Genomic DNA, 24,310 nt, shown 5'->3' with positions numbered 1-24,310 from the left:
AGAAGAAAAAACGGTTCAACTGAACCGAAAACTCTATCCCCATACGCTTCGTCGTCTGATTTTCATTGCTGTTTCTCGTGCTGCTGTGTTTTTATCTGCTCTCTGCGAGCTCTGTTTCTTCCGTTACTCTTGGGTTTTTGCCTGCCATGGCCGTTGCAACCTCTTCTACTGTTTCTAATTTGACTCAACGGCGGCCGTTGTTGAGTCTAAGAGACCCAGGTACTCCCAATAGGCGGGTGAACTCGGTGCAGCTCCCTTCCCGCTCTATTTGCTCTAATCTCGCTCGATTCGATGTCGAGTCTCGTTTCGTTGTCCCTTTGAGGAGGTGAATTTTAGCTTCCCGTCAAGAATTGTGTTGTTTGTTATCATGGGTTTCTGTAAATTATTCATCTGGACATGACTTGGGTGTTTTTTTTTTTTTTTACTTTTTATTTTTATAATCCCCTTTTATTTGAGCTTACTCTAATTTCTCTCTTCCTTCAATATCTAGTTTGGTTCTTGTTTCGCCTATGGAGGAATCTAGTTTTTGGAATTCTGTTCATGTAAAAATGAATAAATATATAGAAGTTGTATTGTGACTTTGCGGCTTAAAGGGATACTGCTCCTCTGCCTCCGTACTATTTAAGTTCCTCTAGCATTGTAGTAACCAGCCAGTCATGATCTATTTACCAGAAATCTTGAGTGCTTTGATCCACTATCATCAAAGAGTTAGGGCCAAGGCAAGGAGAGAAAGAGGGAATTTTGGTGACTTGGTTCTCTTCCAACCTGATAAAGTATTGCTTCACTGTGGCAATCACCAAAAAAAGAGGATTAACCATCGGTTCATTGGATTCTGGGCCAGATGGATCTATTGCATGATCCGTAGGGGGTCTTTATTATCAACAAAATTTCTTGAAACTCTTTCCTCTTCCTTCTGTCCCCATGAGTTAGAGCTATTGCAGGTATTAGGGGCTGTGTTGATCGAAGGCGATTTTCCAATAGCTAAATACTTTGGTTGTTGAAGAAGAGAAGCTTGGGGATTGTTATCTGGTTCAAGCTCTTCGCCCCGAGGACCATCTTCAATGGTTTGCATGTCTCGAGTAGGAGCTGGAAAATTTTGTAGAGTTGAAGGTTGGGAAACGGTGGGTGAGTTTCCAATGAGGTTAAAGTATGGGATGATGAGAAATGTGGTAGAATCCCTTGGTTTGGAGAATCGTTTAAAGTAAGAAATCTATCAATAGTGTGTTGGTATGAAATGAATCACGGTTAAATTAGAGACTTGAATGAAGGCTTTATTCATTGCATAAGAAAATTAATTAATATAGATACTTATAGTTGGGAGGCCTTCTTGTAATTTTTTTTTTTTTTTTAAATTTTTTTGTTTTTATCAAGAAACTGAGTTTTCATCAAGAAAAATGAAAGAATATAAAATAACCTACAAAAGGGGTCTATAAAACAACCCAAAAAGGAGCTAAATCGAACCTGACAAACCAACAAAAAATGGCTCTAATCCAAAAGAATAAGGTATTCTCATAAATTGTTAAAACATTTGCTTTTGATGCTCTTTTAGTCATTGTTTGGCTATATCTAAAATCTATTTTGTTTTGTTTTTTTTATATTGTAATGCAACTTTTCAAAAGTGTTCTCTTTTAATAGAAAAAACGGTCGGATGAAAGTCCCACATTGGCTAATTTAGGGAATGATCATGGGTTTATAATCAAGGAATACTATCTCCATTGGTATGAGGTCTTTTGGGGAAGCCCAAAACAAAGCCATGAGAGCTTATGCTCAAAGTGGACAATATCATACCATTGTGGAGAGTCGTGTTCAACTAACATGGTATCAGAGCCATGCCCTAAACTTAGCCATGTCAATAGAATCCTCAAATGTTGAACAAAAGTATTGTGAGCCTCGAAGGCATAGTAAAAAATGGTTATGACTCCAAAAGAAAAGGAGTCGAGCCTCGATTAAGGGGAGGCGTACTTTGTTCGAGGGGAGGTGTTGGATGAAAGTCCCACATTGACTAATTTAGGGAATGATCATGGGTTTATAATCAAGGAATACTATCTCCATTAGTATAGGCCTTTTGGGGAAGCCCAAAGCAAAGCCATGAGAGCTTATGCTCAAAGTGGACAATATCATACCATTGTGGAGAATCGTGTTCAACTAACAAACACATTGTATTGTTTTTTNGATTTTTTTTATAAATTACTCTTACTATTTTTTTTGTTCCTCCTCCATTTTCCCTTTCCTTGATCGAGGTATGGTTTTGTTGAGTGCTTATATTAATATCAGCGAATAGCTTTGTTAATTATTTCCTCTTGGTTTGGAAGGTACTCTCATGACGATGGTACTGGTAGATACAAGTTTAGAAGAAACAAGGATAATGCTCGAAGGCCACATGCTTATAAGATTGGGGAACGTGGGAGTGGAACTTCGGAGACTACGAATTGCATCTCTTGCTTTCTTAACCAAAAACGTAGAGGTCCCAGTATTAAAAGATTCACTCCTAGATTCATTTTTGACAAGTCTGCGTTTCAGTTATCCAAGAATGAACGTGATGTTAAAGTTGTAAGTTCCCATAGTTTCTCTGTTTGATCATTTTTTTGCGTTGTGGGATCCATCTGCTTAATATATTTTGTATGAAATTTCTTCTGTAAATCTGTCTTTGTTATCTTTCATTTAATCGCACAAGTCTCATGATCTCCTTAATGTAAATATATATTATACACAAATCATTTTAGAGACCATACGAAGGGGAAAGATTAGAAATACTCCTATGCAATATTAGGAGCTTACGGAGAGCACTCTAGGTAACTTAGTCTACAAGACATTTGAAAGAGAAACTCAATACTATTGTTCATCCTCTAGAGCCGTATATGTTGGTGGACTAGGCAATCCTAAATTTTCTTCTTAAAAAATGTAAAATCACAACAAAGACAAAAAAAAAAAAAAGAAAAAAAAAGCTAAGCTGTATACAAACAACACGATGTATTCTTGTAATTGGTTTAATCAGTATCTTTTTTTATGGTTCATACGCTAGATTAGATGTTGGTCTTCTTTCTACCTTAGATCCTTTTTAAGTCGACATCTAATGAAAATTCAATTTTAGTATGACCATGATTTTTATATAAGATTTCATGTTTAGGAAGTAGGAGAAACTTTCAAATGACCCAAAATCAATTCTACTCTGGCCAATTATCAGCGGAAGGTGTGTCCTGACTCATGATACTCTCTAGATAAGCTATGTTGCTCGAGTCTCAATTAGACAGTCTAGCCTTCTAACTAATCTCTTGTATCTCTTAGGATATTTAAGTAATTATTGATCTTTTGTGAGTTGCAAATTAGGCATCATTGGAGTACTACATGACTTTAGCCCCCAACTTTTCTATCTTTGATAACAATTCAAACACATATTTCCTTTATGGAAAAAAGTTCTCCTTGCCACCTCTTTACCTAGGCAGTATTTCAATAATCTTAAACTCTGGTGTGAAATTCACTATGAATAAAGGAAGGGAATTGGGCGAAAAACCCTCCAAGATTCTTGAAAGTGCTTTAGCCCCACAAATCACCCATTTGGATGGTGACCATATTTGGTTACTATAACCCTATACTACAAGGCATCATACTCCATTGGGAAAATGGCACAACCAGTGCAATTGAAACTTTTAGAACATTAGGGAAGAAATTGAAAAATGAAAATACTAGGTATTTGTTTATATTTAACCTATATTAAAATATAACAAAATTTCCGGTTATTGTTATTTTCTATTTACTTGATAGTCCATATATTCTTATATTTCTTGTCTCTGTACTTTTATGCAACATCCAGGTGAAGCATGCCCGTATAGTTTGTGGAACTGTAGGTCCAGATGAGCCTCATGCAGCAACTACAGACTGGCCTGATGGTATTCTGGAGAAACAAGATTTGGATGCTTCATATCCTGAGTTTGGAAGAGCAGAGCTAGAGGCATTTCTTAGTTCTGAACTCCCGTCCCATCCAAAGTTGCATAGAGGGCAGTTGAAAAATGGATTGAAATATCTTATTTTACCGAATAAAGTTCCCCCTAACAGGTATTGACCATGTGGTTACTGGAGAAATAATTTAACTAGCAAATGCATTTCAATTGAGTAGTGGATCTCTTATGAACAGTTTGACATTTGTAGAGATTTAGTAATATTCATGAATAAAAGAAGCATATAAATTATTTTCTGAGCAATATCGTAACCACTAGACAGGAAAAACCAGCTTAGATTAATACTTTTCTTTTCTTTTCTTTTCTTTTTTTTGGATAAGAAATATGATTCCATTATCAAAGAGGGTTTAAAAAAAAATGGGGGGAGATGAGCTATCCCCACGCACCAAATGAATACAAAAATGCATCCCAGCTGATATGTAATGGTAAAAGCAAAAATTTCTTAAGTTCACAAAAAACTTTACTGTCAAAAACTCTTATCTCAAAATACCCTTCTATTCATTTCAAACAACATCCTCCATAGAAGAGCTACCACATCGTTGTGGCTTGACCTTAGAAGGAGTATCAACCAGAAGATGAAGAAAGCCATCCAAAGCACTGGAGGGAAAATACCAATCCAGCTTGAACAAACTAGGCAAAGTCTCCGAATAACTAGTTGAAAAGGGCACAAAACACACCAATTTGGAGAGAGAAAGGTGGATTAGAAGACTTTTCGAATTCTATACCATGTATTAAGCCTTTCAAAACATAAAGATCCACAAGAAAACCTTCACCTTCTTAGGAATGTTAGGTTGCCAAATGATGGGGTCTTCTCGGTGATTCAACTTTTCTAGTTGTTGCAAAGATGGACTTTTTTTAACTTTTGATGCCCAAGATCCAAAAAGGAATTGAGATGTATGTGGACTAATCCAGTGAGATACTTTTTGTGGGGATGTTTGGTTGAGAAGATTTAGTACAATTTCCATATGTTTGTTGAAAATTTTCTAGTGCCATATAAAATAAATATGAAATCTATTTTCAATATTTCATGAAATAGAGGATAAGATGGATTTTGTGTTCTGCACGGTAGGCAGTTTGTATTTCGAAGAAATAATTGATTGATAAATGTTAAATCTTTGTCAAACTCTTCTTCTAATTGCTCATCGATTTTGGTAATTCAAGCTATGGGACCTTAGTGCAAGGACTGGGATAAATTTTAATGTTTATCTTGTTAGTTAGGTTTTGTGGGTCATTTTTTCTCTTCCTACTTATCCTCCCTACGTATTCTCTCTCCCCCTTTCTCACTCTGTTTAAAAAAAAATTGGACCAATCTTCTGTAATTCTCATTAAACAAATGAACCTTTATTGATGGAGACCAGAAGAACTCTCCCCTGACAACTTTTTGAATTTAGGTTTGAAGCACACATGGAAGTCCATGTGGGGTCAATCGATGAAGAAGATGACGAGCAAGGAATTGCACACATGATTGAGCATGTAGCCTTCCTTGGAAGTAAGAAACGTGAAAAACTTTTGGGTACAGGCGCACGATCTAATGCCTACACTGATTTCCACCATACTGTGTTTCATATCCATTCACCAACTAGCACGAAGGTTGTTCTTGTTGGTTCTTCTATTTTTATTCGCATGCACTGATATCATATCTTGATCTTTTGTCTTTCAATTTTCTATGAGGACGTGGTTAAACATTTTATCTCTTAGAGAACAGGTGTTGTTTCCATCATTATTTCTTTCTTGCTGCTGATACTAAGTAATACGTTAATTTGCCACTTATGTATGAGTCCCGACTTTCTATAGTTAACATACATTGCGTTTGTGTAATTCAGTTTCTTTATTTTCTTCATTTCACCTATCTTTTGTTCTCAGCATGACATAGCTGTGCATGAATGTTTATTTATTTATTTTTTAATTTTTTAAAAAAATGCAGCTGCTCAAATATTTTAGCAACTTTGTATTATCTGAGAAATTCGCTTGATGTTTAAGTGTTAATTTTTTCAGTGCTTAGGAATCATTACTTAGGGATGTTCAAAATTATAATCCACTCATGCTAGTTTCTCTAAGTATTTTTCTTATATTCTTAGGAGATGCTTTTGGCAGAATAGAATTTTGAACTTAATCTTTTAATGTGCCCATGGTGAACAATCATAAGTATCATGGTGGACCGTTTAGAGTTCATCCGTATACTAGATGGGGCAAGAATACAGCACCATACCTCCATTGCTCTTTGCATCACTTGTGTGTCTAGGTTTATTACTTGCAATTTGTTTGAAGATTGACCACATTATCTTTGGCTGTAGGATACTGATGGAGATCTGCTTCCATCTGTTCTCGATGCCTTAAATGAGGTATGAACGATAAATGATCGAAGTGCCCACTAGTGTGGCTTTCGGTTCTGATATTAGTTTTCTACTTGATGTATTGTTTTTGTTTTTATAGCAAATGAATCGTCTGGTTTCAGTATATGAGAACATAGTTTATATGCATCCTTCGTTTGTGCTTGCCTAAATAGATAGCTTTCCACCCAAAGTTCCTTGCTTCACGAGTTGAGAAAGAGAGGCGTGCGATTCTTTCTGAACTACAGATGATGAATACAATAGAATATCGTGTTGATTGTCAGGTGAGATATGCATTGCAGTTGCATTTGTTCATGAAAAATTATTTCAGATTGGTGATGTTCCAATATAGTTTATATATTTGCTAATCAGTTTTTTTTTTTTTAATTTTTTTATTTGGAAACATTTCTCTCTGACAGCTGTTACAACATCTGCATTCTGAAAACAAGCTGAGCAGAAGATTCCCAATTGGATTGGAGGAACAGATTAAGAAGTGGGATGCCGATAAAATAAGGAAGTTCCATGAACGATGGTACTTCCCTGCAAATGCAACCTTATACATTGTTGGAGATATTGATAACATCTCAAAGACAGTAAACCAAATTGAGGTTTGAACAACTTTTTTTGGTTCAAATATATATACATTTTTGAGAATAGAGACTATTGAATTCATTTAAGGACTCAGTTCACAAGTTTACCGATTATCTCTTCCAGGCTGTCTTTGACGACACTGGCCTAGAAAAGGAAGCTGTTTCTACTCCTAATCCCAGTGCCTTTGGTGCAATGGCTAGCTTTCTTGTTCCCAAGATCTCAGTAGGATTAGGTGGAAGTTTATCAAACGAGAGATCAAATTCAGTAGATCAATACAAGATCATTAAGAAAGAAAGGCATGCAATTCGTCCTCCTGTGAAGCACAATTGGTCACTTCCTGGGAGCAATGTAGATGCAAATCCTCCACAGATATTTCAGCATGAGTTGCTTCAAAATTTCTCAATTTATATGTTTTGCAAGGTATGTGGTGCTAAATATATATTAAAATTTTTCTCTCCTGAATTTATCTCGCATGATTCTTTTTTTTAAAGCTTTTTTAATCACTAACATATAAGCATTTGCACACACGAAGAATTAACCCTTTTGGAGATGTAAACATGATGTCTATGAAAAGGACATTCTAACGAACTCTCAAGATAAATTTTTTTTTGAAGAAGGAAATAGATATGTTCATTAATGAAGAAAAGATTACACAGTGAAACTCTCAAGAAAAATTAATATTTACGAACTTTGAAAAAATTCACTAGTTTGAGAAATTTTACAAGCTAATGGTTGAATACCTCACACATTCTTTTGAGTCATCCTTCTAAAAAGCAAGGCAAAGGCCTTGTGGCTAAATTCTGTGGCAGCCCTGTTGCGTAGAATTTGATATGAAAGAACTAATTGGACTTTCCAAGGAGAAGAGAGTAGCTTTGTGTCTTTTTGGGAAAGCGTACTGGTGTGCTTTTTACTGGCACCTAACACCAAGAGGTGAATTTCAAAAAAACTCTCCAATTAGAGATCAAAGAAGATTAACTAAAATATGTAAGAGGGTGCGTATGTTTACCAATACTAGGTGTGAAATAAAATCAAAACATCTATCAAAAGTCGAGAAACATCCCTGAAACTCCTTGCATTCCTCTCACACCTAAGATACCAAAAGAAAACCCAGTTTATAACCAACCGGAAGGTCTTTTTCACATCATGGAAAGGGTGACCCACAAAAATGGAGTTGGCATACCTGAATCCCCTTGTCTAATGCCCGAGTTGGGTTAAATGACAAGCAGAGTGGACTAGATGTGGGGCATGGACAACACAGAGAGAGAGAGAGAGAGGAGAGGAGTGAGCCACTTGCTATTCAACTGCAATAGCTTCCTTCCAAAACAGTTAACTCTTGCTTCATCCTTTCCTAGTTGGTGAAGTAGATGCAAATTGTATTAGTAGTTATTTTTTATTTTTGAGGTTGACCCATCCTCTTATTCTTCAAGTACACTCTCTTTTTGAAGTTTTGTTTTGGATTAGGGAATAACATGTTTACCAAATACCTACTTTTGAAATTCAATGCAGGTTCCAGTAAATAAGGTTCAGACGTTTAGTGACCTGAGAAATGTTCTTATGAAGAGGATATTTCTTTCTGCATTGCATTTCCGTATAAATACAAGATACAAGGTGCGTTTGAACAATTCTGTCTTTGTCATGAATACAAGATTTCTAGTTTTGTATGTCATCTTTTTGTTTGATTCTGTCACAAACGTTTTTCATATTGGTCGTCTATCATAATTTAATTTCTTATTTGAATACACAATAATTCTTTCATGTGGCATCCTAATTTGGTTTTAGTGATGTATTAGTTATTTGTTGACTATTTTTCTCATTGACTAGTATAAAACTTTATCATTTCAAAATTTTCTAATTTATTGAAATTTTCAGAGTTCAAATCCGCCATTCACTTCCATTGAATTGGACCATAGTGATTCTGGAAGGGAAGGGTGCACTGTCACCACTCTAACAGTAACAGCTGAACCCAAGAATTGGCAAAGCGCAATCAAAGTTGCTGTTCAAGAGGTTTGTATCTCTTATTTTACCCATATCGTTCCAAAAAACTAAACTTTAAAATTAAATTTCTGAATCTTTCCCCACCCGTTTACTTGTTTACGCGAGTTAACTATGATATTATGGTTTAAATTTTATCAATTTGAATCCTAAAATGGAAAAAGTGATAAACTAGATCCTTGTTATTGATTGTTTTGTTGATCCCGGTAATGACTCGATTTAATTAGTTTTTCATGATTCTTTTAATGAGCTTAGTATTTACTTAAAACAATGAAAAAAAGGAGGAATTTGAATTGGAAAGATATATGTTTTTTTTCATTTAGATAAATTATTTTAACTTAACAAAAGATCAAAGTTAAAGCAAAAGAGAGAGAAACTTCGATTCAAACCAATGGTTTGGATCAATTTTCACCTAGATATAATTTTAAGAAATTCCATGGTTCAACTCCATTGATTGTCTTTTTAATCCCTACATTTGAATCTGGTAATCATACTTTGTAGCCTTGCTGGTGCTTGGGTCATTTAGATAGGGGAAGAAGGGAATTCAGGCTAATAAAATGCCAAGGCATAAAAGTTTTACATCTTTTATTTGAAAATGAGAGGGAAGAAGAAAGAAGGATACTGGTTGACGCTAACAAAATAAATATTCTTGATAAGAAACACCTTCATTGAACAAAAGAAGAACAAACAGTGCAAGGGAAAAGGGGCGAGGAACCCCCTCCCTCGAAAACCAATGAAGCACAGCCTCCCAATTATGGAGGAGCTGAGTTTCCTGTTTCTAACACACCATAAAGAAGAAGTAAGTTGTACTGTATTTCTAAACACCACAAAAGAATTCGGCTTGTCTTCAAAGATTCTCCTGTTCTTTCCTTCGAAACCTCCCTAAGATACGCCTGAGCAGTGCATCTCCACAAAAAATCTAGCCTTCTCTTTTAGCTACCAACCATTAAGAGCTTCAAACATCCACTATTCTACCTTCTCAGAGCAACACACACCAAGTCCAATGGCACTTGGACTGCTGGACATATAATTTATATTTCATGTGCTGCAGGTACGGAGACTTAAAGAGTTTGGTGTCACCAAGGGTGAACTGACTCGCTATATGGATGCACTTCTAAAAGACAGTGAACACCTAGCAGCAATGATTGATAACGTGTCATCTGTTGATAATTTGGATTTTATAATGGAAAGTGATGCACTTGGACATACGGTTATGGACCAAAGACAAGGTCATGAAAGTTTGGTTGCTGTTGCTGGAACGGTTACTCTTGAAGAGGTACACTTTTATTTATTTATTTATTTATTATTATTATTATTTATTTATAATTACATTCTGAAGGAAATTTCGCAGTTGCTTGTTATAGAAAAATAGTTGTCTTTGAGAAGAAAAGTGACATATAAGAGAGGCAGATTATGTTTGTGTCTTTGATCTAAGCCGCTTTTTTAATTGTTGGCACTGATTATTTCTCGTAATATGGTTGTATTTTCTCTTGAAATTGTATCATTTAAGAAATAAGTTAGGGTATTGAGGAGACACAGTCATCTTCTATAAATAATTTACTGAATGATACTTTCTGTATGAGTAAGTTGGTAGTTGCACAATTCTCTTCCTCTTTTATTATTTTCTTACATATTTTCTTCTCAAAACTTAAAGAGCACGAAGGAATTTGTATTGATGTGAAAATAGAGAGGGAGATTTGATTCTGTCCAGAGGCTAAAAGAGATTACATGTATGCTTTGCAATTTGTATTCAATTAAAGGATGTTACTTTATGAGGATGATTCATCCTCCTATCCTTTCAGGTGGTGGCTACCTTATCCTGGACCCTGTTTTTTAGTATATACTTTTTAATATTGAATACATCATAAGTGTACTGTTATTAACTAAAAAATATTGATGGATATAGCACATAGCAGCGTACACGTACATGCCCAATTATATTTATGCCACTTTGAGAATTTGCTGTAGGAGTGCATTAAAAAATTATGGAGGGTAAGGGTTGACTAAAGTTTTTAGAACATTGTTTATTTAATCTTCCATCAAAAGAAGAAAAAATTTCTCTAATTCTCTCCATGCATTGAAGCTGTTATTGGCATGCTATATCACCTGCTTTTGCTATAGATTATTAGCAGTTTCTTACAAACTGTATTACACATTCATTGATTTTCAATTTTTTTAAAATTTTATTTTAGGTGAATTCGATTGGTGCTGAAGTGTTGGAGTTCATCTCTGATTATGGAAAGCCTACCTCACCCCTTCCTGCAGCTATTGTTGCATGTGTTCCGAAGAAAGCACATACTGATGGGTTGGGTGAAACAGAGTTCAAGTTAACTGCAAGTGAGATAATTACTGCTATTGAGGCAGGATTGGAGGAACCTATTGAAGCTGAGCCAGAAGTATCCTGTTCTCTTATACTCTCTTTTTCTTTTACACTTAAGTATAATATATCTGTATGTTGTCTTATCGTTTTTCGTTGGAATGAAATTATATATACTTCTGCAGCTTGAGGTGCCAAAAGAGTTGATATCATCATCACAGATAGCTGAGTTAAGGATGCAACACAAGCCATCGTTTATTCCTTCAAACCCAGAGACTAATGTCACCAAGTTTCATGATAAGGAAACAGGGATCACTCAGTGTCGTCTGTCAAATGGAATTCCTGTGAATTATAAGGTATAATTTATAGGATCAATGACATAGTGAGGTTAGACTTCACTTTATGCTTGGTGGGATGTAAATTGCTCTGTACATTTCATAAATTTTGCTTAGATCCATCTATCTGTTTGACTGAATTTTATTGCCAGCTTAACTGAGCTGTATTATGGGACCATCATTGGATCCTTCGCGCACGTGTTATCAATGTTAACTATCTGGTTAGATAACTCTTCCTAGGATTTACAAGCTTGCTAAGAAAGTTATTGATCGGGCTATGGCTCTAGAAAATTTCAATAAAAGACATGTCACAAGGAGGTTCCTGGGTTTTTGTTTGCTATCACGAATGTGTTCTTTTGTCGAATCATATGAGAGGCATGATCAACATTTTTTCTCATATCGTTTTCCTTCTGATGTTTGAAGGAATATTTGTCATTTATGTGGGTTAAAACCTCATTGTTTTGATCATTTTTTAAAGAAGGTAACTTCATATATGGCTTTCATTGGGTGCATCTGAACGGAGAGGAACAGTATTATTGTTGAAGAGAGGAAGACATGCCCACAGTGTGGGTGAAAGTTCACTCTTTGGTTTCTCCATGGTCCATTTGACAAACATGTTCAAAAAAATTCTATTATCTTTTCAATGCTAGATTGGAAAATTTCTTGTCTTTTTAGTTATATCTTCCCAGTTTCTGAGTGTCTAGAAGTACAATTTTAATTCATTCTTTACTATTATATATGCTCAAAACATGTTTGTAGATAACTGCTGTGAGTCTTTGTGAGACGTATAATTTAAAATGTCTAGTTAAATTTCGTATTTTTCAAACCCCAGGGCAAAGAATACCGTTTATTCAAGGGATGATTTCTTAAACAATCGTGGGTAGCTCTGGAAAAATGTATGCATGTGTGGTTGTTATTTATCAACTTCTTTAACCATTTATACCATTGTACATGCAGATTTCCAAAAGTGAAAACAAGTCAGGCGTGATGCGGCTTATTGTTGGTGGGGGACGAGCAGCTGAAAGCCCTGACTTACAAGGAGCCGTTGTGGTCGGTGTTCGAACTCTCAGTGAGGGGGGTCGTGTAGGAAGTTTTTCAAGGGAGCAGGTATTGTATTTGAATCCTCACATTCCTCACTCACCCATCCAACTGGTTCTTTGCACTTAAAACTGAGGAAAAATTCAATGAAGCAATGAACTTCCTATTGAAACGATAAAACGTGTCCCATAGTGGATTATATCTAGCTGTTTGTGGAGTTATATAGACATAACGGGACAATCAATGTGTGGGGAGGATGAGATTTTACGTTGTCAGTGCAATATATTGTGGATGAAGAGTTATATGGTCATAACGGGATAATCATCATCTATTAAAGGCTTTGTTTGTTCAATATGTTGTAGGTAGAACTTTTTTGTGTTAATCACTTAATAAACTGTTCGCTGGAGTCAACCGAAGAGTTCATTGCTATGGAATTTCGTTTCACCTTGAGAGACAATGGCATGCGTGCAGCTTTCCAACTACTCCACATGGTTCTTGAGGTATGTGCAAATGGCAGGTTTTGGTTTCAAATTTTCTAGTTTGTTTTTCCCTACAAATCACAGTTGTGTTTCTCATAATATATATATATATATATATATATAACTCTGTCTGATTAATAGTAGAGCATGAATATGAATATTGCTAGAACACAATTTTTTAGTATGAATTAAATAGTTTATAGAGCGAACTGCGCTGCAACTTTTAATTGTTGCCAATATCTTTTTATTTATTCTTATTCAAATGTTTTTATCTCAACCTTCAATAATAGACAAGAAGTCCTCTGTAAATTAACCTTTTTTTTAGGAAGTCTCTTATTTCTCTTTAAATTAACTAACAAGGATGAAGGTTCATCTAGATTGAATTTTACTTAGAAACCTTAAAAACTTGATATTTCACTACAATCATTCAAAGTTTAATTCAAATTGTTTCTCTGAATAAATATTTGTACGTTTTACTACTTGAAGTCATGGCAATTACTTATTTGCAGCATAGCGTCTGGCTGGAGGATGCTTTTGATAGAGCAAAGCAGTTATATATGTCATATTACTGGTCTATTCCTAAAAGCCTGGAACGATCTACTGCTCACAAACTCATGTTAGCTATGCTGAATGGAGACGAGCGGTTTGTTGAGCCTTCCCCAAAATCATTGCAGAATTTAACATTGCAAACCGTGAAGGATGCAGTGATGAATCAATTTGTAGGCAATAACATGGAGGTCTTCTCTTTTTCCTTTTGATAGAAAATAAGAAGGATATTAAGAAGTATTCGTACGAGAGAACGATAAAGAATGTCCTAATATTAATAAAAGGAAATTAAAACAAGTATAACGTTGTAGTACAAAGAAGCAAAAATAATCCAAAAATATAAGCGTTTTACGTTCTTAAACCGACAAAATGGCAATCTGTTATTTTTTGAGAAGTTACATGTTTGAACAATAATTCCTGATATATTATCACGGAATCTTCCCGTGTTTTAGGTAAGTGTTGTTGGGGACTTTTCAGAGGAAGAAATTGAGTCTTGTATTCTAGATTATCTTGGTACAGTCACAGCAAAAACACCTTGTGAGACAGCACCTGCCTCTGTTCCCATTGTGTTTCGACCATCTCCATCTGAGTTACAATTTCAGCAGGTGAGACAGACGTTTGATCTGTTAAAACTGCTCGGTTTATTTTTGGAAGATTTTCCCCTCTCCCTATATTGAGTAATATTCTTACTTTATGTGCAAAATTCATTTTTAAGTGAAATTATTTCACTCATTTGTTTCATATAAAGGATATGTTCTGATCTACACTAAAAAGATTAAAGGTTCAGATCTCGTTGATTTTTCATTTTATTTTGCAGTTGCATGCTTTCTGAGATCAATATAAGATATTGTGGTCAGATCATTATGATCTCTGTTATGTTTCTGATAGCAAGTTACTCATTACCATATTTAAACAGGTATTTTTAAAGGATACAGATGAAAGAGCATGCGCTTATATTTCAGGTCCTGCGCCCAACCGTTGGGGCGTTACAGTTGAGGGTGTAGAGTTGTTAGAATCAGTTAGTCAGATTTCAAGAACAGACGGTGAGTTTTCTGCCAAAAAGTATATATCGACTCTTGTGTCATACCCTGATTTTCTGATATAACTTGTGATGGATTCTTTTTCTTTAACACCAGAGAGTGAGGAATCTGATAATGATATTGAGAAGGGTTTGCAGAGAAAACTTCGTAGTCATCCACTCTTTTTTGGGATTACAATGGGGCTTTTGGCTGAGATTATAAATTCCAGGCTTTTCACAAATGTCCGGGATTCTCTTGGATTGACATATGACGTATCCTTCGAATTGAGCCTGTTCGATAGGCTTAAGCTCGGATGGTATGTTATATCTGTAACATCAACTCCAGCCAAGGTTTGAACTTAATTTTCATAAATGTCCTTGTTAAGTTCTTGTCTCTTTTTATCCTTCACTGATAGAACTCTTTTCAGGTGTACAAAGCTGTTGATGCATGCAAAAACGTTCTGAGAGGTTTACATGGCAACAAAATTAGCCAAAGAGAATTGGACAGGGTAAAGTGTTAAATGACCAGCTCAGCTAGTACTGGTTAATAAAACTTCATTAGTTCCCATTTGATATTATTCATAAAACCGATTTTCCATTTAAAACTAAAAATAGTTTATCGCTCCCTACCCTTCTTCTTTTTACATATGTACTATAGCATTCACAGGTACAGAAAAAGCACAGACCTACACAAAACTTTTCGACAATGTTGTTTACCAAGCTATATCTTGGTGTAAACGGTTTAATATTTTTACTTCCTATAGTTATACCTCCATTGCTAATTGGGAAGGTATTTTGTAAACACCATGAATTATACATCGTTTTTGTATCAATGAAATTGTCTTTTATCAAAATATATATATATATATAGCATACATGGGTACAAATTCTTTCTCGTGCAGTTCTGTACTTGGAGTTTGTAGACCATTTCATTCTTAGCCAATGGTTGAAATAATGTTTCTGCAGGCAAAACGTACTCTTCTTATGAGACATGAAGCTGAAATAAAGTCGAATGCTTATTGGCTTGGCCTATTGGCTCATCTGCAAGCATCTTCTGTTCCACGGAAGGTAGAACTAATGTGCTTGTACTCGTGACCTCACATTATGTTGCCACTGTCTTCATTTTTTGGATGTCTCACCTGTCTCTTCTCTTTTGACTGTGGGGCAGGACCTATCATGCATCAAAGATCTTACGTCGTTGTATGAAGCTGCCACCATTGATGACGTATACATTGCTTATGATCAGTTGAAAGTGGACGCCGATTCTTTGTATACGTGTATTGGTGTAGCTGGAGCTCAAGCTGGGGAAGAAAGTATCGGTGAGGAGTTTCGTATTACAGCGTTTCATCTACATGATTAGTTGATATGACATTGTGTAGATTACAAATTAATCCTTAGATTCATATGAACATCAACTTAAGTTTGTAGAGAGGTTTGTATTCTACACTAGGTTAATGTTAAACTGGGCTGTCTCCGCTGGTACCAACCTTAGCTTCAAGTGTTATTTCATGTTGTGGTTGCAGTTCCTTTTGAAGAGGAAGGATCAGATCAAGATTTTCAAGGTGTTGTTCCCACTGGACGCGGCTTATCTACAATGACCAGGCCCACAACATGATCTCACATGATGAAAAGATTTAATCATCGAAAGGGATTAAACAAAAAAGGTTTGTTTCCTTTATAATTTTTTATACGAAAATCTCGACTCTTTTGCACTCGAGTCTGCTGGTTAAACTAATTTTGTGATTCATATTGTCTTCTCGATCATTCTTATTCCTTCTCGTTACTCAATAAAAACTTCGAATCTTGTTAAGAAAAAGTTTGTAATTATACATACTATATACTATACCCATTTGTTAGAACGAACGAAAAAAGAAACTTGTGAGGTTCTATATAATAGCCCAAGCCCACTGCGGGCAGATACTGTCCTCTTTGGGTTTTCCCTTTTGGGCCTCCTCTCAAGGTTTTTCAAAACGTGTCTGTTAGGGAGGGTACCCTTATAAAGAATGTTTTATTTCCCTCTCCAATTGATGTGGGACCTGACATTATATCGTTCTTTGTCAACAAATTATAATGTTTAACACCTTTAAAATAAAGTCAACCTGAACTAATAGAGTATTTGTTAACTATTTATGGAGGTTCATTTGCCTTTATTTGCTACAAGTTAATAGAAGTGATTGTTAATCCTTTGGCTACAGAGACACTTATCCTCTTGGTTTGTAATTATAGGATGGATGTTCACTCCAAAGTACAGTCAATAATATGATTACCTTATCGAATACGAAGCTGCTACGCCGATCTCGTTCGATCTCGACCGTAAGCTGATTAGTAGAAGTTGCTTAATTGGTACAATTTTCTTTGTATCCAGCAGGCATTATTATTATTGCTTGAATACCAACGATGCTGATTCATTTTTCATAATATGCATCACTCAGATTAGCAGCCACCATGTCCAACTAAGATATATGAATACTACTTTGTATGCTTGTATTTCAAGTTATATGTTGTAAAGTATAGTCACCCTCCTCTCTTGTGGTCTGCAACCTACATACCTATTTACATCTCATTTTCCTCAATAATATCACTATTTATCTTATTCTCAGTTTTATGTGTGCATTTGTTCTCGGACCAAGCCCGAGTTCGAGACGACTTTTGGAGAAAAACACATTTTTTATGAAATTTTTAAAAGTATATTGATAGAGTGCTTTCTTTAATTTGACTAAAAGAACGTTTTATCATCATTCAACTCAATACACCTCGAATGTCTACTTGAAAATTTTCAATTCTATATGGTGAGAGTTGCCTTCTGATACAAAAGGCTTGCCTTTTCTTCCATTGTAAATGTCTCCTAAAACACTTCATTAAGTAGATTGGATGTTAGTTTGTTCTATGTTACCAATCCAACTAACCCGAACCCGAACTTTTGGATTGGATCAAAAATATTTCTCAAATCAACCCAACCCGGACCATGTACACCCATAAGTCTGAACCCACTTCTAATTCTAATGGTTGGCCTTTCTAAGCTAGGTGACTAAAAAATAAATACAAATTAATAATAATAATAAAATCAGTATAAGAAAATGATAAAAGTAAAGTAATCTCAGTTGAACAACAAATCCTCATAGTTTACAACAAATTTTCAATATCTCAAAGAATTCTCACCCAAGGATGAACCAATTATAATTGTAACTGTCATTCTCAAGAATCAAAAACTACAGATATCTGGAGGGTAACATGGAAGTTTAAACCCTAAACCCTAAATCAAAAACTACAAAAATCTGGGGAGTGAAGCATAAAAATGGAAGAGAAAGAATCTATTTGGCCCCATATTTGCTTTCTCGCCTAGGAATCTTTTGCCAACATAATTCAGCTTCTTAGAAAAGTTGGCCATTCAGTAAAATCAATGAATTATTAAGGGGTGAATGATTCTTAACTTTGGAAATCTATTGAAGAGAGTTCCTAGTGAAGTAATGAACTCATAATGAGGAGGTCAATTGAGAGTCGGAGATGCTTACATCGTTCATGAGATCGTGAGACATTGCTGATGGTATTCGGTGGCGCTTCAGAATCCTTGAAGTTCCAACTTTAGCCATCTCATAGTTTAGCACAATCACCCTATCATCATCCAAATCAAACCTTACACTGTCTTCACTATTGTCCACGAGTTGGCACAAGTGTTTCAGATTTTCAACTTCGACTCCATTAACCTTTTTAACCTGCTTGGAAAAACGAAAGAACATTTAGCAGATTGGAGCTTTCAACTTGGTGTAATTTGTAGTAGGCGGCATTAGTAAAGATTCAATCGTAGAAGAAAGTAAATATATTACGGCCCAAGCCCACCGTTAGCAGATATTGTCCTCTTTGGGCTTTTCCTTTCGGGGTTCCCCTCAAGGTTTTTAAAACGTGTCAGCTAGGGAGAGGTTTCTACACCCTTATAAAGGGTCTTTCGTTCTCCTCCCCAACCGACGTGGGATCTCACAATATAGTAGTGGGGAGTGGGTGTATTGACTGAATGAAAATTTTCCTAAAGGTCTTTTATCACTAACCAAGGAAAAGGGACCACTAATTTCTGTTTCATCTTTGTTTGTAAAGCACTCACTATACATGAAAGCATTGCAAAACAAAAATGATTTCTATTTCTTGTCAATGTCAATAATGTACATGAATGCTTAGGTGAAAACAATAATGTATCCTGTATATTTATGAGCACGAGCGTCTAACCTGCAACTCTGCAAGACGCTCATACCCTGCATTAATATCATCCATCAACACCTGAGAGAATAAGCAGCAGTTACAAAATTGAATCAGAAATCTTAATGTTAATCATTTATCTTTTTTGATATGAAACTTGGGAGAATTTGACCTAAGGTAATGTTAATCATTAGTCACCCAGATGAGAACAACTTCTATAATGCTTCTTTTTTTTTTTTTTTTTTTTTTTTTTTTTTTTTTTTTTTTTTTTTTTTTTTNAAATAGGAAACTAAATGCAAGGATCTATTGCAGGACATCTTATTTTCATATAAAAATCAATGGAAACCCAGCGTGTAAATTAGTTATCATGCATGCCTCAGAAAAATGTCAGCAAACCTGTGAAAGAATGACAAGTTGTTCACCAGGCTTCTTTGGTAGTTCCCTTAGTGCCCTCTCACACAAGCGACGAGGTGAAGTATTATACCAATCTTCTCCATACTCATGAAGGTAAGGCTGGATAAGTGGAATGAAGACAAGACCAGCAAAAATGTAGTAACTAGGAAGCTTATCAAACTGATGAACTGGGACCAAGGGTTGCAACTGCAAAACATAGAACTTATTAATATAAATGCTAGAAAGCCAGTTGATATGTTAAGAGGAAGAGTGAAAGATATATTCAAACTGATGATTGGTACGAATAGTAAATGGAAGAAAAAAGGTTTTTTCACTTGAAAATCTAAAAATGCTCAGTTTTAAAGCATAATAAACCAAAGTTTGTTGTGGGATATGGACTTTGGACTAACATTCAGTAATAGCTGTTTTGAAGGACTTGGGCCTTGTGTTTCGTATCAAAAGAAATAAACAAATAAAATCTATTGTTCATCTAAGTGATTGAATATGTTGGATTGTAGCTCAATTTGGATCGAAGTTCAATGAGACTCCAAGGATATTCTTATCTTTCCTTTTACCTCTAATATATATAACAATACGTGACTGGAATGACTAGAATTCTAGAACTTTATAATAAAATGGGATTGCTTGAGTCATGGGGAAGAGATAGTGAGGAAAGGGCATTGGTTCAAAAATACATGAAAATCATTAATTATAGTGAATTTGAGAGTTGCAGAAAGCATACAGGTCGGAGGGTGATACTGAGCTCACAAACTTGACCGTCCCTCAGAATTTTGATCACAGATTTTTCATTGGCTTTCTTCATAGACACCAAATGGTCAAATGTTATCCGCTCTCTGTTTCGAAAAGAAACTGCATAGTATGTAAATTACAATAGGAAGAATTATTGAAAATAAAAATCAAGAATTTTAGCAAAATGAGACAACCTCAACTTACTTTCACAACTAATATAATAAATTCAGACAACAGCTCGAGCAAAATGAAATGTAGCACTTTTTGTCTTTTGAAATATCTTGAGTTCAACACATTGGGACTAAGATTCAAGCCTTCACTTCTTTGCCAACGATATAAAGCCTTAAACAGTTCCAGCTATGTTCACGTAGACTTTTATCTTTTGAAATATTGAAATTTCACTTTGAATTCATCATTGTCCCAAGCATCTTGTAGGTTAAGAGAATAAAAAAAAGATAAAATTTGGTGACAGTAGATTTTGTGTGCGGTTCCTTTTGATGCTATGTGCTTCTAATATATTGGGAAAATTAAATATAATCAAACATCTTCACTTAAACTTTTGGGCTCCATAATGATTTTAAATGGTATTAAAGTAAGAGATCAAGAATTCAAGCTCTTGCATTGTTATTTCCTCCTAGCTGATATCATAGTTTAGGTTTTTGGCTGCATGAGACAAATAAATATTTGAATCTAAATATGAAAAGGAGTACCTAGGATTTAGTGAACTAGACTAAATATATCTTTAAAATACTAACGTAATCTTTTGAGTTAAGTGATAATATAACAAGGGAGTTAGAAGATAAGAAACATGGACAAAAAGTAAGATGAACCCACCACATTGCCATCCCCATGCTTTCTTATCAGTGATAAATTTAGCAAGATGACGATCCCTATCGTTACATATTTATGCTGTCTATATGAACAACTTTTTCCTTCAAAAAATAGTAACATTGTATGGATGTCTTAAAGAGAAAATGGATGAAGTACTGGATTAGGAAACATATGATACCTGTTCCATCATTGGCAATAGGCTCACCGTCAAACGCAAGGATGATATCATCCTTTTTCAGGATATTGTAAGCATCTGAAAGGGGATTAATTTTGTTCACAAGTACTCCAGTCATTTCAGGGCCCATCTTGAAGTGGTTTCGAAGTTGAACATTTTCAGTAATCTGGCAGGACAAACCAAGAGAACAGAATCCAACATACTTTCCACTCTCTTCTACACCAGCTATAAAATGTCTTATCACAGGGACAGGAATTATGTACCTGCAGGATCCATTTACAATGAAAAGAACTAAGCAAAGAAAACTCTTTTATGGTCAGGAGCAATTAAAGTATGTACAAGTGAACATTAATTGTTTAAGAAAAGATAAAATTTACGACCTGCAATCATGTTCCATAATGGAAGAATACTGAGTTCGTTAATTCCAGTAAAATTTCTAACTCGTCACTCACCCAATATTTTCTGCACCAGAAAGGTTTTGGAAAGCTACTCCAGCAACTTTATTGCCCATAATTGCTGGCCCACCACTATTTCCTGGATTTATAGCGGCATCTATTTGAATAGCCATCAGTTGGGATGCACCATGTACATATTGTGTAAGTTCAATCCTAGAAACAACACCTTTAGTTATAGAGATGTTATCCCCACCTGCGATGAAAAAAATATTGTGAGGATCGAGGTCTTTAGATGTCAAAACCACCATTATAATTTTTTTTCACGTGGAAGTGAATCGCACAAAAGGGGTGCATGATATTAGAGATGATTTGGCCTTAATTGCCTTGATTGCATCCATAATTTAAGAGAAAGTAATCAGAGTTAAAGATTATTAAGAGTTGACGATCATAATTCCAAATTTCAAAAGACACCTTATGACATATTTAATAATAGGAAATCTATGCATCTTCAACTAACAGCGAAATCGAATAATAGAATTATAAGAATATTCTACGATAATAGAGATAGAAAACTTTCAAATGTAGATGTTTAGTGAATTTCCATTAATATTTCTCTTAATAAAAACTTTTAGACCAAGAAAGCATTCAACAAAGAGAAAGAAATGTGTATAGATTGAAGAAGAAGCATTTTTGAGAGATGGAGATGTCAATTTATAAAACTGATTACCATTTTACCAAATTTAATTTCTTGGTACAAGGGTAGAAATTTATACCCTGAGGATAGCCAACAACAGCCACGGTTTCTTGTAAGATAGGAATATCCCCCAACTCCAAACAGTTGGTGTCTTCCCAGAATTCTTCACTATTGACAACCAGAATAGCCAAGTCGCATTCATGACCAACAGCTAAAACTTCTGCCCTATACTTCGTTGGTGAGCCATGCTTTCTTACAAGAACGAAGGTATGATCAGCAACAACATGAGCGTTTGTGAGAATCTTTTTTCCAGAGATGATGAATCCTACATTTTTTTTTTTTATAAAACAGTGCAGAGAATGATACACAGAAGTAAGAACTTAGCTAACAGAGTATGCCACCAGATTTCCTTAGGGTCAACTTCAAAGCACAAATGAAAATGATAAATATACTTAGTAGCTCAGTAACTTCCACTATAAGTGTTATTGAAACTACTTAACATGTGCATATGCATAACAATCCATTATCATTTCTAAGAACCATGTGAAATCCATTCAAGTAAAAGGAGTTTTAAGAGCTTAACATGGAAAAAATAAGAAGCAAAAACTCTCCCCATTCGGTCAAGGTCACAAAAATTGTCAAATGAAAAGGGTAGAAAAGATTTATCATGAACTCATTACAATCATTAATGAAAAAAACCTGAAAACCATTTCCCTTGTACAATTTTTTCTGGTAATTACAACATTTTTTTAGTAATCAAAGCCCAAAGATGAATGTTGAACCTAGCCAGGAATCAAATCTCAATGCTAGAACTCTACACTCCCCTAGAAATACAATTATTCCTATCCAGCCATCCCAAGGAACTTCCCCTTATCCACAAGGCCGTTTTCAAAATAACCTTATATATTCAAAGGCAACAAACGAAAATTCCTGCAAATAACACGCTTACATCAAATACAAAAAGAATATGGTTTCAAGTTTTAACAACTAAACTATAGCAGCAAGAACCGACTGGTGAAGACAATCGCTTAAATTTCAAAACTCAAAAGGTGTACAAGCCAGTTAACACAACTCAATCAATCGAAATGGAAACAAACAAAGTCCACAAAGCCACAAACCGGAACCCATAGTTTCCCGCTGGGACTTGTTCTGCCATGGAAGAAAGTAGTTGGGGCTGGAGGAAACAGTGAAAACCTTGACAACAGATTCCAACGCCAGTTCAATCGCAGAGAATGCATCAGTCGTAATCCTCTTCGCCTTACTCCTATTCAAATGAGGCGGTAGAGCACGCAGGCCTCGCCTCGATGTCGTACGATTTCTCACCAATGGCTTACGAAACGAGGACGGAACAATGTCGTTTCCATTACAAGGATTTTCATTATTCATCTTACTCTCGCCATTGTTGCAACAATGATCGTTTGTGGCGGATTTTAAGGAGGAATGAGATGCAGAACATGAGGAGAACGCAGTAGCTCTGGTGCTGATTTCAGCAGCAAGAGAGGAGGCTAATGGTAAAGAATCTTTGAGGAATTTGGAGAAAGAGGAAGAGGAGAAGCTACGAGCTGAACGGAGAGTTGGAGCGAGCATGGCTGCTATTCTTCCTTCTCCTCGCCCCCTCTGGGATGAACAAGAAGGGAGGCACGGCGGGAGACGGAGGCTGTCTCAAGGTTCTCAAGGAAATGGCGGAGCAGACTATTTATAATAAAATTAATTAAATTATGTCGATATTCCTAATAATAATAATAACAGAGTATTATTATATTTTAAATTAAATTAATATTATTATATTTTAAATTACATTAATATTAATTACTTTCAAAATAAAGTCTTTCAAAAGACTTTAAAAAAATATATTTTTTAATTTTTTTTAAAAAAATTTTAAAAATACTTTTGTTGTTAGGGTAACATTTTAAAAAATACCGATCAACTTTCAAAATTAATATTAAAAAAATTAATATTAAAAAGAGATAATCTATAAGGTGTCAATAAACGATTTTCGTCCATGTATTGACCATAAAAAAAATTTAGAACTTTCATTTTATACACGTTAAAATTTCATGAAATTTTTTTAAAAACGCTATTAAAAATTTAAAGATGTGTTTGAAACAAAATATTAATGGTGGTGATAAATATATTTTTATTTTTATTTTTATTTTATTTTATTTAAGATTAATGGTATTATTGAAATTGTAAAAAATTTATAGATAATTTTGAAATAAATGTTGGAATTTATGCCCTACAATCTCATAATTAATAATTTAATTTTAATAATAATTTTGATT

At 35.0% G+C, this 24,310-nt stretch overlaps 2 protein-coding genes across 2 annotated transcripts; one reads left to right on the top strand and one right to left on the bottom strand.

The window, feature by feature from the left end:
* Nucleotides 1–64: 64 nt before the first annotated feature.
* On the top strand, nucleotides 65–17,201 carry LOC111798549 (stromal processing peptidase, chloroplastic-like). The gene is made up of 24 exons (XM_023681779.1): nucleotides 65–325; nucleotides 2,313–2,550; nucleotides 3,812–4,053; nucleotides 5,348–5,546; nucleotides 6,251–6,298; nucleotides 6,463–6,570; nucleotides 6,706–6,894; nucleotides 7,001–7,297; nucleotides 8,384–8,485; nucleotides 8,747–8,881; nucleotides 9,921–10,145; nucleotides 11,062–11,265; nucleotides 11,372–11,542; nucleotides 12,479–12,628; nucleotides 12,922–13,059; nucleotides 13,548–13,775; nucleotides 14,037–14,189; nucleotides 14,501–14,627; nucleotides 14,721–14,953; nucleotides 15,031–15,111; nucleotides 15,569–15,670; nucleotides 15,771–15,921; nucleotides 16,126–16,266; nucleotides 16,829–17,201. Exons 1-23 carry the CDS (start codon nucleotides 147–149, stop codon nucleotides 16,215–16,217), a joined length of 3,792 nt encoding a protein of 1,263 aa, XP_023537547.1. The 5' UTR covers nucleotides 65–146; the 3' UTR covers nucleotides 16,218–16,266; nucleotides 16,829–17,201.
* A 484-nt stretch (nucleotides 17,202–17,685) lies between these two features.
* LOC111798551 (protease Do-like 10, mitochondrial) lies at nucleotides 17,686–23,689 on the bottom strand. Its single transcript, XM_023681781.1, has 8 exons — nucleotides 23,147–23,689; nucleotides 22,108–22,353; nucleotides 21,392–21,587; nucleotides 20,943–21,202; nucleotides 19,926–20,053; nucleotides 19,187–19,390; nucleotides 18,821–18,871; nucleotides 17,686–18,315 (listed from the first exon to the last, which is right to left on the bottom strand). The coding sequence occupies exons 1-8, from the start codon at nucleotides 23,613–23,615 to the stop codon at nucleotides 18,076–18,078; spliced, it is 1,794 nt and encodes a 597-aa protein (XP_023537549.1). The 5' UTR covers nucleotides 23,616–23,689; the 3' UTR covers nucleotides 17,686–18,075.
* Between the last annotated feature and the right edge of the window lie 621 nt (nucleotides 23,690–24,310).

This window comes from Cucurbita pepo, chromosome LG07 (assembly GCF_002806865.2).
Source record: "Cucurbita pepo subsp. pepo cultivar mu-cu-16 chromosome LG07, ASM280686v2, whole genome shotgun sequence".
Classification (NCBI taxonomy): Eukaryota; Viridiplantae; Streptophyta; class Magnoliopsida; order Cucurbitales; family Cucurbitaceae; genus Cucurbita; species Cucurbita pepo.
This window is presented reverse-complemented; position numbering and strand designations above follow the sequence as displayed.

Excerpts from the sequence above, each read along its gene's own strand:
- LOC111798551 (XM_023681781.1), bottom strand. The coding sequence starts at position 23,615 with ATGCTCGCTCCAACTCTCCGTTCAGCTCGTAGCTTCTCCTCTTCCTCT. Across the intron at positions 22,354-23,146 it reads GCGGGAAACTATGGGTTCCG|GATTCATCATCTCTGGAAAA; the intron begins GTTTGTGGCTTT and ends AAAAAAATGTAG. Across the intron at positions 18,872-19,186 it reads AACTTGTCATTCTTTCACAG|GTGTTGATGGATGATATTAA; the intron begins GTTTGCTGACAT and ends TTATTCTCTCAG.
- LOC111798549 (XM_023681779.1), top strand. The coding sequence starts at position 147 with ATGGCCGTTGCAACCTCTTCTACTGTTTCTAATTTGACTCAACGGCGG. Across the intron at positions 2,551-3,811 it reads ATGAACGTGATGTTAAAGTT|GTGAAGCATGCCCGTATAGT; the intron begins GTAAGTTCCCAT and ends TGCAACATCCAG. Across the intron at positions 11,543-12,478 it reads GAATTCCTGTGAATTATAAG|ATTTCCAAAAGTGAAAACAA; the intron begins GTATAATTTATA and ends TTGTACATGCAG.